The 16,709-nt window shown below is 37.8% G+C and overlaps 1 protein-coding gene across 1 annotated transcript in view; it reads left to right on the top strand.

The window, feature by feature from the left end:
- Nucleotides 1-462: 462 nt before the first annotated feature.
- Nucleotides 463-16,709, top strand: part of alpl (alkaline phosphatase, biomineralization associated) — a 29,846-nt gene continuing 13,599 nt past the window's right edge. The window contains exons 1-5 of the mRNA XM_051672852.1: nucleotides 463-551; nucleotides 8,205-8,343; nucleotides 11,013-11,132; nucleotides 14,795-14,910; nucleotides 15,652-15,826. Coding sequence (XP_051528812.1) covers nucleotides 8,274-8,343; nucleotides 11,013-11,132; nucleotides 14,795-14,910; nucleotides 15,652-15,826 — 481 coding nt within the window. The 5' untranslated portion in view covers nucleotides 463-551; nucleotides 8,205-8,273. The remainder of the gene's footprint in view (nucleotides 552-8,204; nucleotides 8,344-11,012; nucleotides 11,133-14,794; nucleotides 14,911-15,651; nucleotides 15,827-16,709) is intronic.

Genomic DNA, 16,709 nt, shown 5'->3' with positions numbered 1-16,709 from the left:
AACACCTATAATGCATTCTAGGTAATTAGTAATTAGACACATGAGAATATGTTGCATGATATGAATATCATTTCTCTTTGCAACTTCTTCCTGTAATCCTGTAGCTTCATTTTGTGGTTTCTTGTTCATATTCATTTTTATTTATTCTACATTTCTTGTTTTATTTTAGGTTTACAGAATGTTGTGCATTTAAAATATAAACTTTCACTTAATTTAAGGGGAAAAAATATGCATTTCTCAAAACCATCCCTTTCCCATTTCAATTCAAATTTGTATATTTAGATAGAGGTTCTTCGATGCGTTCAAGAGGCGACTCAAATGGCTACTATCAACAGGAGGAGCTCTCGCTTCAAATAGCGGTATTATTAATAGTGGACTCAATGGACCGGGTGGTCGATCGCTGCTCTCTCTCTCTCTCTCTCTCTCTCTCTCTCTCTCTCTCTCTCTCTCTCTCTCTCCTGGGCCGGCACACGATATAGCGGTATAAAAAGTCCCCGACGAGAGAATAACATTTGAATGTGACTCTTGTGTTGCTGGAATCGCAGAGAGGGGTAAGTGTCCTTTTGATTACTTCTAGCGCCGCTTATCATGGGCTTCGAGCAAAATGCCGCTGTTTATAGACCACTTCGTGTGTCCTGAGTTCTAACGGTAAGTGCTGTGATCACATTTTCGCGTTCAAGTCACTTAGACCCAACAAGTTGCATAGGGTGCATTGTGATCTCCGTTTACCCCATTGAATAACGGCGAGGCGCTCGACGAACTTCACAGCAATTAACTAGAAATCCGATAACACGCGCTTACGCGACGGGCAACCTATTGCTACCAACAGAGTGTATGATCTAACGAATTAGAGGATATAATTGATAAGAGAAGCGCTTTCTGTTCCTTTGCATCTCTGCACATGATGCACAGCTGCATTGTAGACTGCCAGGCATCCTGTTCTGAATAGACAGCGATGGCAAGTCAATATAAACTGTGTGGTGAATGAAGAATCAGCAGACAAAAAGTCCATTTTACAAAATATGAATAATGAGTTTGGTGGACTACATCAAAAGATGAGGCATATACTATCATTGAGATACTAGATACATCATCCAATATGGTAAAATTGTGGTATTATGGATGACCAATGTCAGGTGCATGAGAAAGCCTTTCTTTTCCGTGCTATTTTACCCTTAACAATTGCATTTGTCGATGTACATGATCTGAAAGAACAGAACTTCCTCTAAGAATCAAATAAAATCCTACTGGAGAAACTTGGAAAACAAAATGCAAAGTAGGAATGTATCCAGTAGGATATTAGTTGATTCTCAGAGATTAGAGTTTGATCCCATTAGAATTGGTTCCAAATTATGATAAAAATTCCATTAACATTCCTTTAGGAATTTATGACAAGGGATCAAAAATCATTCTTTCTTGAGCTATGGCTCTGACAGGCTATGAGCTTAGATGAATTCCAACCTTGTGCCTCACTCTTGATCTCTCTGACTTCACTCTGTCTTCATTTCTACTGTCTGTTTTCTTCATATTTGTCAATGTAACAGAAAAAGTTAGACACTGTGTCCTTTGGGTTTTATAGTAACATACTGGATGGTCAAATATGTTTAGAAAGATTAAAGGACATCAGCTAAAATGGGGTTAGTTTTAGTTAGTTTCGGTCTCTCTCGCTCTGTCTTTCTTATAAATTAAAATTCTACACAGCTTTATTGGCTTTTACAGTATCTCTATAATATGATCTCTCTCTCTCTCTAAAGTATTTCTCTCTCGCACACTTGTTTTGGTCTCTCTTTGTATGCAAGTCACAGACACAAAAGGTTAATCGGTGGGAAAAGAAAGGAAACTTCATAACACAGCTTCAGAAAAAATTATATTCAGCGAGGACTAGAAGATGAGGTTTTGTTTTAAAATGTCCTAAGTGCTTCCCAGACATTATATGTGTTTGTGAGCTTTTAATTGATTGTTTTTATTTGTATTGATTTGTATGCAGCTGTACTTATGTTGTTATAGATGTAACAATATCAGGATTGGACTGGCATTCTATTGTTATATGTATTTGAGGATGTCTCCTTTAAAATGTCTGTTCTTCCTTGAAATGTTTTAGTTGTTCAGAGAGACAGAATAACCAGGGCAGCATTTCCCAAAAGCATTGCAAGCTTAAGTTGATCGTAGAAACCGCTGGAGCCAATGGATTTTACGATCTACTTAGGCTTACGATGCTTTTGGGAAATGCTGCCCAGCTTAGTTAGATAAAAGAGTTAATTGTTAAGAGTATTGTGTTAAAAGGATAGCTCACCCCTGTGTTGTTATAAACCAATATGAATTTTTTTTTTCTTAAAATTTTGGTAACATTTTACAATAAGGTTTCATTTGTTAACATTAACAACATGAGTTAACATTAACTAACAATGAACAATACTTATTAACTATTTATTAATCTTAGTTAATGTTAAGTTCAGCATATAGTAATACATTTTTAAAATCCAAAGTTGTATTTGTTAACATTAGTTAATACACTATTAACTAACATTAACTAACAATGAACAATTGTATTTTTATTAACTAACATTAACAATGATTAATAAATGATGTAAAAAATGTATTGTTCATCATTTATTCATTATACCTAATGCATTAACTAATGTTAACAAATGGAACCTTACTGTAAAGTGTTACCAAAATGTAAAAAAATTGTTGTGCTTAGTGATGTCATACAATGGCAGTTTATGGTGGCCACCTCTTCAAGGTTCAAAAGGATGCAAAAGTGTAATTCAGAAGTCTAATAAATTATTGTATGCGACTCATGATTGTTATGAAAGCATACAAAAAGGTTTGGTGAGAAACTATTTGGTGAGATAGTGAAAATCTTGACCGACCGTTGCTTTCCTATGCATGTTCATGAGAGTGCACAAGAGCAACAGTTCACGCAGCCTTTGCTCGCGAGATTGGTCATTCAAGAGAAAAAATGCTTTGTTTACCACAAAAGGACCACCACAGAGAAATTAACAACAGAGAACACAACACAGCTGCACAGAAACCAAAGAACTGACTTATCTAAGAACTAACATATCTGAAGAGTTTGAAGTCGAAAAGGAGGAGATTACCTTAAACAGACTTATTTGTTTGAACTGGAGTACTTGGAAATTAAACAGAGAAATGGAGGGAGCTGATGATACAGCCACAGTCACACCGTGTCCTAACCAGACACCAAACGACACGTGATAAAAGGTATCTTTTCTGTGTAAATCAGAGTGTTTGTCCTAACCATGTGCAATGAGCGACAGGACATAATGTCGATCACTTGGTTTCTATTTGTGGCATTGCGCATTTGTGGAAGAACAGTTCCATTTGTTGCCACTAGTGGTGCTGTGTATTAGGAAAATGGTGACTCAGACAAAACAACAACATAAAGTGGAAAAACAGGAAATAAAATAGATGACAGCTGTAAATACTTTCTGTTGATATGCCTTACAAGGTAATGCAAAGGCAGTCCTTTCATAAAATGAAGGTGTGATCATAGATTGTCTCAATTAGTAATAATCCTAATCCTCTTTCTTCTCTGCACAAACACCCCTGTGGGTGAAGAGGTCTCATTCACTGATGTAGTCTGGCAATGGACTGGGCTAGTGTGTCAGTTTGAAAACAAGGATTGGTGGTTATTTGTTTTTCTGTTTTAAATGCACCACCACACTGAGCACTGGAGCCCCCCAGGGCTGTGTGCTCAGTCTACTGCTGTTCACTCTGCTGACTTACAACTGTGCAGCAATGCACAGCTCGAATCACATCATCAAGTTCGCCGATGACACGACCGTGGTGGGTTTCATCAGCAAGAACGACGAGTCAGCATACAGAGAGGAGGTGCAGCGGCTAACAGACTGGTGCATAGCCAACAACCTGTCTGTGAACATGGACAAAACAAAAGAGATGGTTGTTGACTTCAGGACAGCATGGAGAGACCACTCTCCGCTGAACATCGACAGCTCCTCTGTGGAGATCATCAAGAGCACCAAATTCCTTGGTGTTCACCTGGCGGAGAACCTCACCTGGTCCCTAAACACCAGCTCCATAACCAAGAAAGCCCAGCAGCATCTCTACTTTCTGTGAAGGCTAAGGAAAGCTCATTTCCCACCCCCCATCCTCACCACATTCTATGGAGGGACTATTGAGAGCATCCTGAGCAGCTGCATCACTGCCTGGTTTGGAAATTATACCGTTTCGGATTGTAAGACCCTGAAGAGGATAGTGAGGACAGCTGAGAAGATCACTGGGGTCTCTCTTCCCTCCATCATAGACATTTACACCACACGTTGCATCCGCAAAGCCACCAGCATTTTGGATGACCCCACGCACCCCTCACGCAAACTCTTCACCCTCTTGCTGTCTGGCAAAAGGTACCGAAGCATTCGGGCCCTCACGGCCAGACTGTGTAACAGTTTCTTCCCCCAAGCCATCAGACTCCTCAATATTCAGAGACTGGACTGACAACACACACACACACACACACACACACACACACACACACACATACACTCAACTGAACACCATCCGACTCCCTTTGCACATGCACTTTATGTAGAAATGTGTAAGTCTTATTTAGTTCTGTGTAGTCTCATGTGGTTCTGTGTTTGTTTTATGTTGTTTTATGTTGTTTTATGTAGCACTATGGTCCTGGAGGAATGTTGTTTCGTTTCACTGTGTACTGTACTATCTGTATCTGGTTGAAATGACAATAAAAGCCACTTGACTTGGCTTGAAATGCATTTCCTTCCAAGAAACGGATGTGTCTGTGTTCTGATGCAGGAATCCAGATGGAGTTTGGGTTTGGTTGACAGCTTTCTTCTCTTTCTTTTTTTGTTTTTTTGTTCCTTTGTGTTTTGGCACTGCTGTGTTTCTTTACCTGCAGACTAGCTTCGAGAATACTGCCAGTTGGATCCCCACTGCGTTTTTGACAAAGCTTTTGACTGGTCATATTAAATGTCTCCAGGTTGTGGCAGAACACAGTAGGGCTTAAAGGAATATTCCAGGTTTACTACAAGTTAAGCTCAGTCGACAGCATTTGTGGCATAATGTTGATTACCACAAAAATGTATTTCAGTTTGTTCCTCTTTTTCTTCTGGGTTACAGTGAGGCACTTTCAAAGAAAGTGAATGGGGCCAATCCGTAAACGTTAAAATACTCACTGTTTCAAAAGTATAGGCACATGACCTTAACAATGTGTGTGTTGTAACTAGGGCTGAAACGATTAGTCAGCGTTATCAACAACGTCGACAATAAAAAATTGTTGACAAAAAATGTAATTGTCAAATAGTCATTTGATCTCATTTAACATTAGTTCACATTAAACTCTAATGATGATGCGCGAGAGCAGCACTGCAGCTCGCACCTGACTGATGAGAGGAAGAATAACACAGCTCACAGTCCAGATGCACTCTTAGCTTTCCAGGTGATGTAGATCGCAAAGTATGAGGGAATTATAATGCAAAAATACAAAATAAGTAAATACAGAAGCACTCTCGTTGTGGAATAAGCGGAGCCGGAGCTCTTTAAAGGAAACACCCTGGCGTTTCATTCATCTTTAATGAAGTTATATTTAATGTGTTATAGCTTTATTAAAGTTCAAATAATACGGAAGCAGATCATTTAAATAACCACAAACTCCAAAACTGGCATTTCTCTGTGTGGTCAGCGCCTCTTCTTTCTTATTTGAAGAAAAGGAGGGACGAGTCAAAATAATTTTTGTTGTAATCAACATTATATCACAAATGTTTTTGATTGAGTTTTACTTGTATTAAACCCGGAATATATCGTCTTTTTAAACCCTATGATAAGGTCACTTTTAACCTTGGGTAAAGCAAATTTTTACACTCGTAATTTTAAAAGAGGTTTCATAACGAAGGGTAGCGCCGCTTTTAACCCTGGGTTATGAAACCCTGCTCCGTAAAAGGTTTAATACCGCTTATGTGATGTTAACCATGAATTGCATTGCCAAAGGTATATATTGTGACACGTTGTGGTGCTAGAATGTTATAGCGAGTTGTTTAGCCCCAGACAACTAATCACAAACTGCCTCAGTGCTTATCTCAGTAAATGTTCATGTACTTTGTACAGTCACAGGAACTTTACACACGCTTTGTAGTTTTATTGTCTGAGGGAAACGGCAAATGCGTTTACTGAACAGAGAAACCCCGGGGTTTACAAATGTGCATTGAGCAATCTGGATACCTGAATACCCAGGATTAATTATTAATCCAGAATCAAGTATAACCAGTGTGAAATATGGATCAAGATAACCCAGGATTGCGTTTACACAGGGTTAAGAATGGTCCTGGGTTAACCATTTCAAAGGGTGAAAAGCAAAAGAATTGAATTTAGCTTTGGGTATCTGTGTTAAGATTATACAGTATATATGAATATCATTACACTTCAAATAAAATGCAGATTTTTTTCTAGCTCTGTCGTAGATATTACACATCAAAACTGTGTGGGAAGTACTGAACTACATGGGAACACCTTAGCTGTCCATTCACTCAAGTGTATCATCAGAGATGAATATTTCACTGCATTACATGACCAGCACAATGGCCGTTTTCCCCTTTTGCAAATGCAAATACGAAGTAATCAAAGCTCAAGTGTGGTTAGTGCATAGGATGATCGAGCACATGGCTTTGATGCTGATTGATGCTTTATGGACAATGACTAAAGACCCCAATAAACAGTTGTAAAGTGAGCAGAGGAGGTGTGTTTGCAATAGAAATCCTACAGTCCTTTGCCTCTGAGCAGAGGTGTCCAGTTAATCAGCTTTGTCATACCTATTAAAGCACTGTGCAGTGGTACTCAATCTCATTAAAGTGACCTTGACTAAAGAGTGGAAAAGAGAGCTTTAATACTAATGCAGCCATGCCACGTTTTAAGCTGTGAACTTTTCGTTAGCTTCCTGAATTATTATGCAAAGTGCATTATTATACCAAATGATTTATAGTACTGAAATTTCCCATTTTTTGACCTTATATATATTATTTTTATTTTTTTAACCAAAATGTGCATTTTAGCTTATATAGCAAAAATGCTATATTGTGTTGGTGACACAAATGACACACATTTTGTTGAACGACCCCTATTCTATCAGTTGCTTTTGCACAGGAATACAACAATAAGATTATGGTAAAAAAATAAAAAAATAAACAAGTCTTGACATGGTACACAGTTGTTGTCCATCTTATTACTACACTATAAAAAAAAATCCGCTGTGGTTGCCAGAAATTTACCATAAAACCGTGACCATTTTTAGGCTTTACGGGATGTAATTTTGATGCCTGTATATTTTACAGTTCACTGCCGTTTGTATTATTAAATGATATAAACTTGATATACTAACCTTCTGGAGACATAAATGTCTGCTTTACCCTTAAATTGTATTGCTAATCACCATAGTAACTAAAAAAGGCCACATGATGACTTAGTTCATCAAGAGTGACACTTTCCAGGAGCAATAATTAATACACATGTTGTCAGGCTGGTTGTGGAATGGAGTAGCGAAGACACAGGAGTACTTTCAAGGTTTTAATGGAAGATGTTGGAGTAGAACAAATGCCGTACAGGGAACAATCAAGGAAATATGCTGGAGTGGAACAAATATCTCACAAGGAATACATCGAGGAACAGGCTGGAGTGGAACACTGCTGAATGACAACATAACAATTTAAGAACTGAAAAAGGAATGGAAAAACTAGAGGGTATTTATGCAAAGAGCTAATGATGGAATGGAAAACAGATGAGAATGATCGGGAACAGATGGTAGTGATGAGGGCAGAGCATTCTGGGAAATGTAGTCCGGGGAAAACACTTCAAAATAAGATTCCTAGGAAACACGAGGGAGACAGACTGTGACATGTAGAGACTTACACAAACACAAAATACCATCAGAGTAACACATGTGACGCTATAAAAAATGCAATACAAATTAACTAAACTACATAAAATATAGCACAGAACACCCCAATGTACATAATAAACTGATATTAAAAATATGGAAAAATAACTTCCCATAAAATATTATGAAATGTGATGGGTCACACAAGGACTTCTTGGACTTGTTTTATTGTAAAAAGTACATGTATTCTCTTGTAAAGCATAATATACATTTTTACCATTAATTATACGGTCATTTTACACCAACTTCACAGTTTCATCCCTTTTTTTCATTGCAGATCTTCCACCCTTTTGCAAACCTTGGAGTGCAAGAGTTGTCCTGCAAACAGCAGTAGATAGACAACACAATGAAGGTCGCAGTATTCTTTATCCTCAGTTGCCTGGTGGGGGAGGGCATGGGGAAGCCTGAGTTTCCAGGTCAGTTAAGGCACTTTTCTTCCGCACTGATAAGCTTATATTGTCATTACTAAGTATAATTTTATCAACCCTCAATGGAGACATTGGATAAAAAAATGCCATTGGCTAGTACATTTTTGTTCTTATTCGCAAGACTTTTGACATGAAATGGAAACGTAATGCAACTAAAACTGAAAATGTTGGGGGGTGTTGTCACACACACACACACACACACACACACACACACACATGTTGGTGTGGCTATCATTATGAGGACTCTCCATAGACATAATGATTTTTATACTTTACGAACTATAGATTCTATACCCTAAACCTAACCCTCACAAAAAACTTTCTGCATTTTTACATAAAAAAAAAAAAAACTAGTCTAGTATGTTTTTAAGCGATTTGAATTATGGGGACACTAGAAATATCCTCATAAACCACATTTATAGCATAATAACCTTGTAATTACCAGTCTGTAACCTAAACAAATGTCTCCGTAAACCACCCAAACCCACCTACACACACACACACATATATAGTACTTATACTGTATATTCATATGTATGTGACTTCATGCACTACAGAATGTGAAAGTGTTTACTGTATTTTTATCATTGTTAGAATGTGGAATTTATATTTTTAGACATTTTAAAAAGCTAAAATGTGATAAATATTAGGAAAAATAAATTATGAATTAAAATATACATATAAACATACATTAGGGCTGTGAATCGCTAATTGTTTATCGAATTAATTGCATAGTATGCCAATTAATTAATCAAATTAACCGCAATTAATCGCATACATAAATATGCCCCTCAAATAACAATAATTCAATATAAAATGAATAAATAATTAGAAATCGTTTTATTTAAATTATAAATTAGATATATATATTATAAAAAATAATAATAGAGATAATTAAAATGCATCACATTATATTGGCACACAAGTAAAGCATTAAAAAAGACAAAAAAAAGTGGCATTAGAATGCAATATGTTGTTTATTTCCATATTATTGAACATAAGCCTGTCACTGGCCTACAGTTCACAGCAATCTATTTTGCAGTTGAATTCTTCAGTAAGTCCGAGATTTATTATAAGCGCTTGTTTAAGGACGTGTCAATGTACACCTGCATCAGATGTATGCTTGTGGAGCGTCTCGGATGCATCGTGTCATAAACATACTGTTTTTAGGTCACTGTGTCATGTTAAACTAAGTTTGAAAACATGTCTTGAGATCCCTGCATTTAGATTTGCACTCCATCAAGCTGTGTTTGAACACAAGAACGTGTTCTCATCTTGTGTTGTCTGCTCTGAGTAAGTGTGGTTGTATAAGCTGCGCGTTGCCTATACAGCGAGTTTCACTTACTGCCCCCTGAAGAAAGCAGGTGGTATTCCAAACCTGAATTGCTCCGATATAAGGAATATTCCTTATTACGGTCTGGGGCAGGGACATGATTAATTGCGTAAATGTTTTCAGGCACTATTTTTGGTATAATTAATCGCACTGAATTAACACGTTAAATTGACAACCCTAATATACTGTCACGGATCCATCTGACCCTCCTGCCACATTCACTCAACCCTCTCTCTCTCCTGATTACTGATCACCTGTACCTGCCTCTCATCACCACGTCAGTCAGCTCCTCTACTTAAACCCCATTCTACTTTCAATCATTGTCTGGTCTCGATAAAGAATACAGACTCACTTATCTGTTCCTTCAAACATCCTCCTCGCAAGACTCCTAGCGATTCCTCTCCACTCCAGCGATCCCGATCTCCTAGCGATTCCTCTCCGCTCCAGCGATCCCAAACATAAGCACCCAGTTGTACGTTCGCCACCTTAAGAATATCCATCTCCAGAATTATCTCAGTCCATCATCACTGCTCCTTTCTACACGTCTGAACCAATCTGTTCAATTACTACTCACCTGTTGGTTTTTTTTTGTTTTTGTGTTTGTGTTGCAATAAACTCCTGCCGTTGGGGTCAGGAGTCTGGGTATTCCTGACATATACATATATTTAATATATATATATATATATACACACATACAGTATATATATAAATATAGAGAGAGTTGTATGTCAGATACTGTATGTGCTAATTATAAATAGTGTAACTGTTTCAGGCCACCAAAGGGTTAATATCCCTCTTTGGTCTTGCCCTAAGTATGGATGTAGTGCAAAACTCATTTCAAATGTATGTGATCTTTCATAAGAAGATTGGACCTTTGGGTCAGATGGCCTCAGATATATTCATTTATGTGATTGTGGGTTTAAGAAGCTTATGTGGTCTGATGAAAACATGCATAAAATAGAAATTAATTTGTTACCATTGTAGTGAATTTTACAGTAAACATTGCTGTATGTAAGTTATAAATACTGACATTTGAATTGAACTACATGGGATATCTGTTGTACTGTTTTCCAGTCAAAATATTTAAATAACCTTAAAGCAAGATTAACACGGGATATCTACGGTATCTACAATTGTTGTCCCATTGGATTTGGTATATTCTGTTCAGTTTATTTTAGGAAGAGAGATAACATGCTCGGTATCTCTTCATGGAGACCTCCAGTCTCAGTTCAGGATTGTTATCTTGGTGAACAGGAGCATCTTTAGCGGTTGTTGGTTATAATTTGTGGTCAGAAGTGTAATAATGTTTTCTTTTGGCTTGTAGAGAAAGAGAAGAACCCTGCTTTCTGGAGACAATGGGCTCAGACTTCGATAAAAAATGCCTTAAACCTTCAGAACCTCAACAAGAACATTGCCAAGAATCTTATCCTCTTTCTTGGTGATGGTAAGTGATTCCGTTGTTGAATCTTTGTGGATTTTTACCCTGAGATATTCGTCTGGTTTTACCAGGGGTGATATGTTGAAAGATACTAATTTCTGTCAAATTAATATACTTCTAACCAGCTTTTCTAATATATTTTATAATTTAATTGCTTAGAACATGCAAAGAGTACACATAGAAGTTTAGATAAACAGTCAAAAATTAGCTTTACATGATATGGGACTTTTAAGAGAAAACAATACAAAAATGCCATCTATTCCATAGTTGTTAATTTTTTAAAGCCCTATAACATGCTTCAAAATTAAGCATTAAAGCAATAGTTCACCCAAAAATTAAAATTCTCTCATCATTTACTGCCTCTCATGCCACCCCAGATGTGTATGACTTTCTTTCTTCTGCAGAACACAAATGAAGATTTTTAGGAGAATATTTCAGCTCTGTAGGTCCATACAATGCAAGTGGATGGTGACCAGAACTTTAAAGCTCCAAAAATCACAAAGGCAGCATAAAAGTAATCCGTATGACTCCAGTGGTTAAATCCATGTCTTCAGAGGCGATATGATGGTGTGGGTGAGAAATAGACCAATATTTAACCTTTTTTACCATAAATCTCCACTTTCGCATCTTCTTTTGTATTTGGCGATTCGCATTCTTTGTGCATATCGCCACCTACTGGGATGGAAGGAGAATTTATAGTAAAAAAAGGACTTAAATATTGATCTGTTTCTGACCCACACCTATCATATCGCTTCTGAAGATGTAGATTTAACCACTGGAGTCGTAAGGATTACTTTTATGCTGCCTATATGTGCATTTTGGGGATTCAAAATGCTGGTACCTATTCACTTACATTGTATGGACCTATAGAGCTAAGATATTCATCTAAAAATCATTGTTTGTGTTCAGCAGAAGAAAAAAAGTCACACATCTAGGATGGCATGAGGGTGAGTAAATGATGACAGAAATGTCATTTTTGGGTGAACTATCCCTTTAACATTGGCAGCGATAGATGCCAGTTAAGTAGAAAAACGGATTTAGCAAAGTTTTCGATTTGAACAATTTGTGCTTCAGATTGCACAATAGATTTCTTCTAGCCAAGTCTGTGAAAACACTGTGTATCAAAGAAAGCCTGGAAAAAGATGGTAAGAAAGAAAGGAAGGAAGGGGCATTTTTAAAAAAATTTTTTTTAAATATTATATACAGTGAAATTCTTTTTTTCACATATCCCAGCTAAGCTGGGGTCAGAGTGCAGGGTCAGCCATGATACGGCGCCCCTGGAGCAGTTAAGGTCAAGGGCCTTGCCAAGGGCATTGTAGTTATTCTTGAGAAAAATTGGGAAAGATAACATCAGTCACAATAGAATTCAGCTATTTCAATTATATGGAGAATTTGGTTGGAAAAACTACCCTACAAAAGCAATGCCAATGAAAAACGCCAGTTTACGAAAACCTAAAAAATACACGTTATGAAGTCTCATCTAGATTTATTGCAGTACTCACTGTCCACCCCTTCAGAAACCACATATCAGACACAAAAAGGAAGATTTTACATAGAGGATTATCTAGAAGCCATGAAATAGAAATAAAAGAAAATTTGGACCCATCGAGCCATCCATCTATTTGTCTGAGAAATGCTCTGCGACTTATCTGACTAAATCTGAAGTATTCCTGGAAGTCTCCCTGTCAAGTTCTGCATCTGCATGGGTTCTGTGGATCATTGTAGATTTGCATTGTTGGTGTGGTTTCTAGAATGCTTTTCAAGTAATTGTTTTACTCAAAATAGTTTTATACTATTGAAGATTGGAATATGTCCAAACAATGTCTAAACAAAGATGTTTATGCATAATTATCAACATGACAATAGGTGGAAAATACAGCATGATTGCGAGTGTGATATTGCTTTTATACAGCAGTTAAACAAGCAAGTAAATAAATAACTAGAAAAAACTAAAGGCTGTCCCAAAAACACATTTGTGTGTGAAACTGCTTTCTTACTTTCTTATAGTTCAAAAGATGTGCCTCCGTTGACATCGCTTTAGAACAAGTAATGACAGCTTTACCAAATTGGAGGAACAAGGATGTGTGAGTGAGAGAGATAGAGAGAGAGAGCGCGATTGAGTATGTGATTACCTGCATCTGTTGCATTGATGAACAGTAAGCTGTTAGTGTGTTCACACTTGTAGTTTGGTTCTCTTGGTCCTCTTGGTCTGGACCAAAAAAATAAAATGATGCATTTAGTCCTGGTTCGCTTAGCGTTCACGCTGGCATTTTTAACACCGAACCTAACGATACAAAACAAAAGGCATCAGGAAAAAGTCACAACCTGATTGGACAGCTTTTATGACGTATATTTTGTGATGGAACTTGCCAAACATCCAAAAAAATGCTTGCTGCTGGGCGAAATGCGCTCATTATATATCTATATATATGTATGTATATATGGTGGTATTTTTACCAGCTGAGAACAAACAAAGATCTAATAAAATGTGTAAAGGAGTCAAAACAGCACCAGGAATTCCTCTGTTGCACACACAAACGAAGATATGCTGCAAGTACGGCTGACGGTAGTTCCGACGCCTGTACCGAACTGTAATGGGTAACATAGCTCCAACCAGGTATGTTTGAGTTCAGTATTAGGCAAATTACTTCCTGTTTTTGGTCCGTTTAGACGTCTTTGGTCCAGAGTTCGTTTGGAAGCAGACCAAGACCCACTATTCAGGCGGAAGACAGCTTCCTATCTTGTTTACACACTCTACTGATCGGTTAGGTTTAGATAAGGGGTTTGAGTAAGGGCATAATATTAATAAGCACGTCCTTGACATCTTGTGCATGGAACTCGTGCTTACTTCCGCATTACACATCCGGGCATTTGCGCATGATGAAATTTTATGAATTCATACAAATGAAATTGTACGAAATCATACGAAATAGCCAACTCAATATGTACAGATTTTCATGAGATTGGGTTGGAAACTCGCGCACTGACTGACTGCATTTTATCAATGGCATCTCAACTCGCTAATAGCACACACAAGACGGTCTTTTGTCGCCACCTGCTGGCTCAAATCTTTAATGTCACAGGGATGAATGAAAATTCACATATCTAGCTGCTCTTACATATATGTATTGCTCTCTTACTCTTTAGTTTGGAATGCCACGAACACAAGCGGAGTGATACAAACAGTGAAGTGTCCCAGTGCTGATGGTCTGAGCAATCAGCACTCTTGGGATGCCTCTCATCCAATCAGATTTGATGAGTGGAATTAACTGTTGTATAAAAAAGAATATAGGAACTTTCTCAAGCACACTGAAGGGGATAGTTCACCCAAAAATGAAAATTCTGTCAATTACTTACCATGTTGTTCCAACCCACATGACTTTCTTTCCTTCTTGTTCCATCAGTCAACATTCACTTTCATTGTATGGAAATGAAAATGAATGGTAACTGAGGCTAACATTCTGCCTAATATCTCCTTTTGTCTTCTAAAGAGGAACGTCATACAGGTTTGGAAAAGAGCATGAGAATTTTCACTTTTGTGTGAACTATCCCTTTACAGATTGGAGGAACAGGCAGTCCATGTTACTCATGACTGACAATACTTACAGGGAAGAGGCATCTTGTTAAATATAGACAACCTTCAACATGCCACTCTTTATTGTGTGTAGGTATGGGTGTACCCACAGTGACGGCAGCACGGATTCTAAAGGGTCAACTGAATGGACAAAGCGGCGAGGAGTCACAACTGGAGATGGACAAATTTCCCTACATTGCCCTCTCTAAGGTATGGCCCACGTGCTATAGTCCCATCATGCCGTTCCTTTGTGTTCATAATCCATGCAGTCGCATAACAGCCCTACCCCGGCCACGGAGCACAGAGATTCAAATTATAGTTTGATTTCTCTAGAGGTCAGAGTTCTCGGGTCGCCAGCTCATGTAGTTAGATATTTCACTGATATGTACGCTATTATTAGCTATTATACTAAGGTAAGTTATTATCGTGATGTGTGATTTTTAGGCCTGGAAATGTCATGGAAATAAATACAATCTTAAAAAAGTCATGGAAATTTCTATAGTGAACGTAATTTTTTTTTGTCCCACTTTAAATTAGGTGTATTTAACTACTATGTACTAACATTGAAATAAATACAATACAATTAATTTATTGTGTAACTACATGTTGTTCTGCAAAATTCTCACAAGATTCAAATTTGCTGCTGCTGAGGTTGAGATACGGGTAGGTTTATGGTTAGTGTTAGGGTTTAGGGTAAGGGTTGGGGTAAGGTAAACAGTGTAACTACAAATGTAATTTAATATGCCCCATGACAATGAATGCCAGGGAGTAAATAATTACCCCTTAATGGAAAAGTTCATTTCTGACCCTGTTATAATCATTTATGCTTTATACTGAATTATGATGAATCAGTACCTACAGTATTGACCTAAATTAAGTGATATTTCATTTTGCTCATGTGAAATGCATTCAAATGTATTGCATTTTATATAGTGCGCTTTGTTTCCTCAGACATATAACACCAACGCTCAAGTACCAGACAGTGCAGGCACTGCCACAGCATTCTTGTGCGGGGTGAAGGCCAACGAGGGTACAGTGGGAGTAAGTGCAGCAGCTGTCAGATCCCAGTGTAACACCACTCAGGGGAACGAGGTCACCTCCATTCTAAGATGGGCCAAAGAAGCAGGTGAATACACCCACACAACAACTATAGATACAGTGGGCAGGCCCTGCCAACCAATGGGGGACAACAAATTCCAGCCATAGTTACACATTCATTTCTATGGGAAAATTGGAGGAATATCCAATATACAGTATTTGGCTGTGTTTAAATACTGCATGTGGGTTTTTGCACTTAAAGCAAAAAAAAATCCCAAACTGATTATATTTCACCAGCCAGTGTAATGAAAGAAGCTAAAAAAGACTGCTGTCAATATAAGCAATTTGGCGACAAGATTATAAGAGATGCATATGAATGAATGTTTTATTTATATAGCACTTTTGCTGATACTACACTCAAAGCGCTTTACACAGTGAACAGGGGACTCTCTTCCACCACCACCAGTGTGCAGCACCCACCTGGATGATGCGACGGCAGCCATAGTGCGCCAGTGCGCTATTGGTGGAGAGGAGAGAGTAGAGTTATAGAGCCAATTAGTGGATGGTGATTATTAGGAGGCCATGATGGATAAGGGCCAATGGGGGGAATTTGGCCAGGACACCGGGGTTACACCCATACTCTTTACGAGAAGTGCCCTGGGATTTTTAATGACCACTGAGAGTCAGGACCTCAGTTTAACATCTCATCCAAAAGACGGTGCCTTTTTTGGTTTGGTTCATGGCTCACAAGTCTTTAATGAAGGATTTAATTAAAAGTCTATGGAAGAAATGAATGGAGAAAATACTTCCAGAACCCAGACATCTGAAAAAGTGGGCGGTCACTGTTGCACTCTATTGTCGACTGTATAATTTCTCTCTGCTTCTATGGCGATTAGAATACAGATGGGATATTTGTTGCTGGGAACATTTATCATTTTTTTACATTAGGAATCCATTAACTTATTTTTGCA

The sequence above is a fragment of the Myxocyprinus asiaticus genome, chromosome 35, assembly GCF_019703515.2.
Source record: "Myxocyprinus asiaticus isolate MX2 ecotype Aquarium Trade chromosome 35, UBuf_Myxa_2, whole genome shotgun sequence".
Lineage (NCBI taxonomy): Eukaryota > Metazoa > Chordata > Actinopteri > Cypriniformes > Catostomidae > Myxocyprinus > Myxocyprinus asiaticus.
The sequence above is the reverse complement of the archived record's forward strand: the minus strand, read 5'-3'. Positions and strand labels throughout refer to the sequence as shown.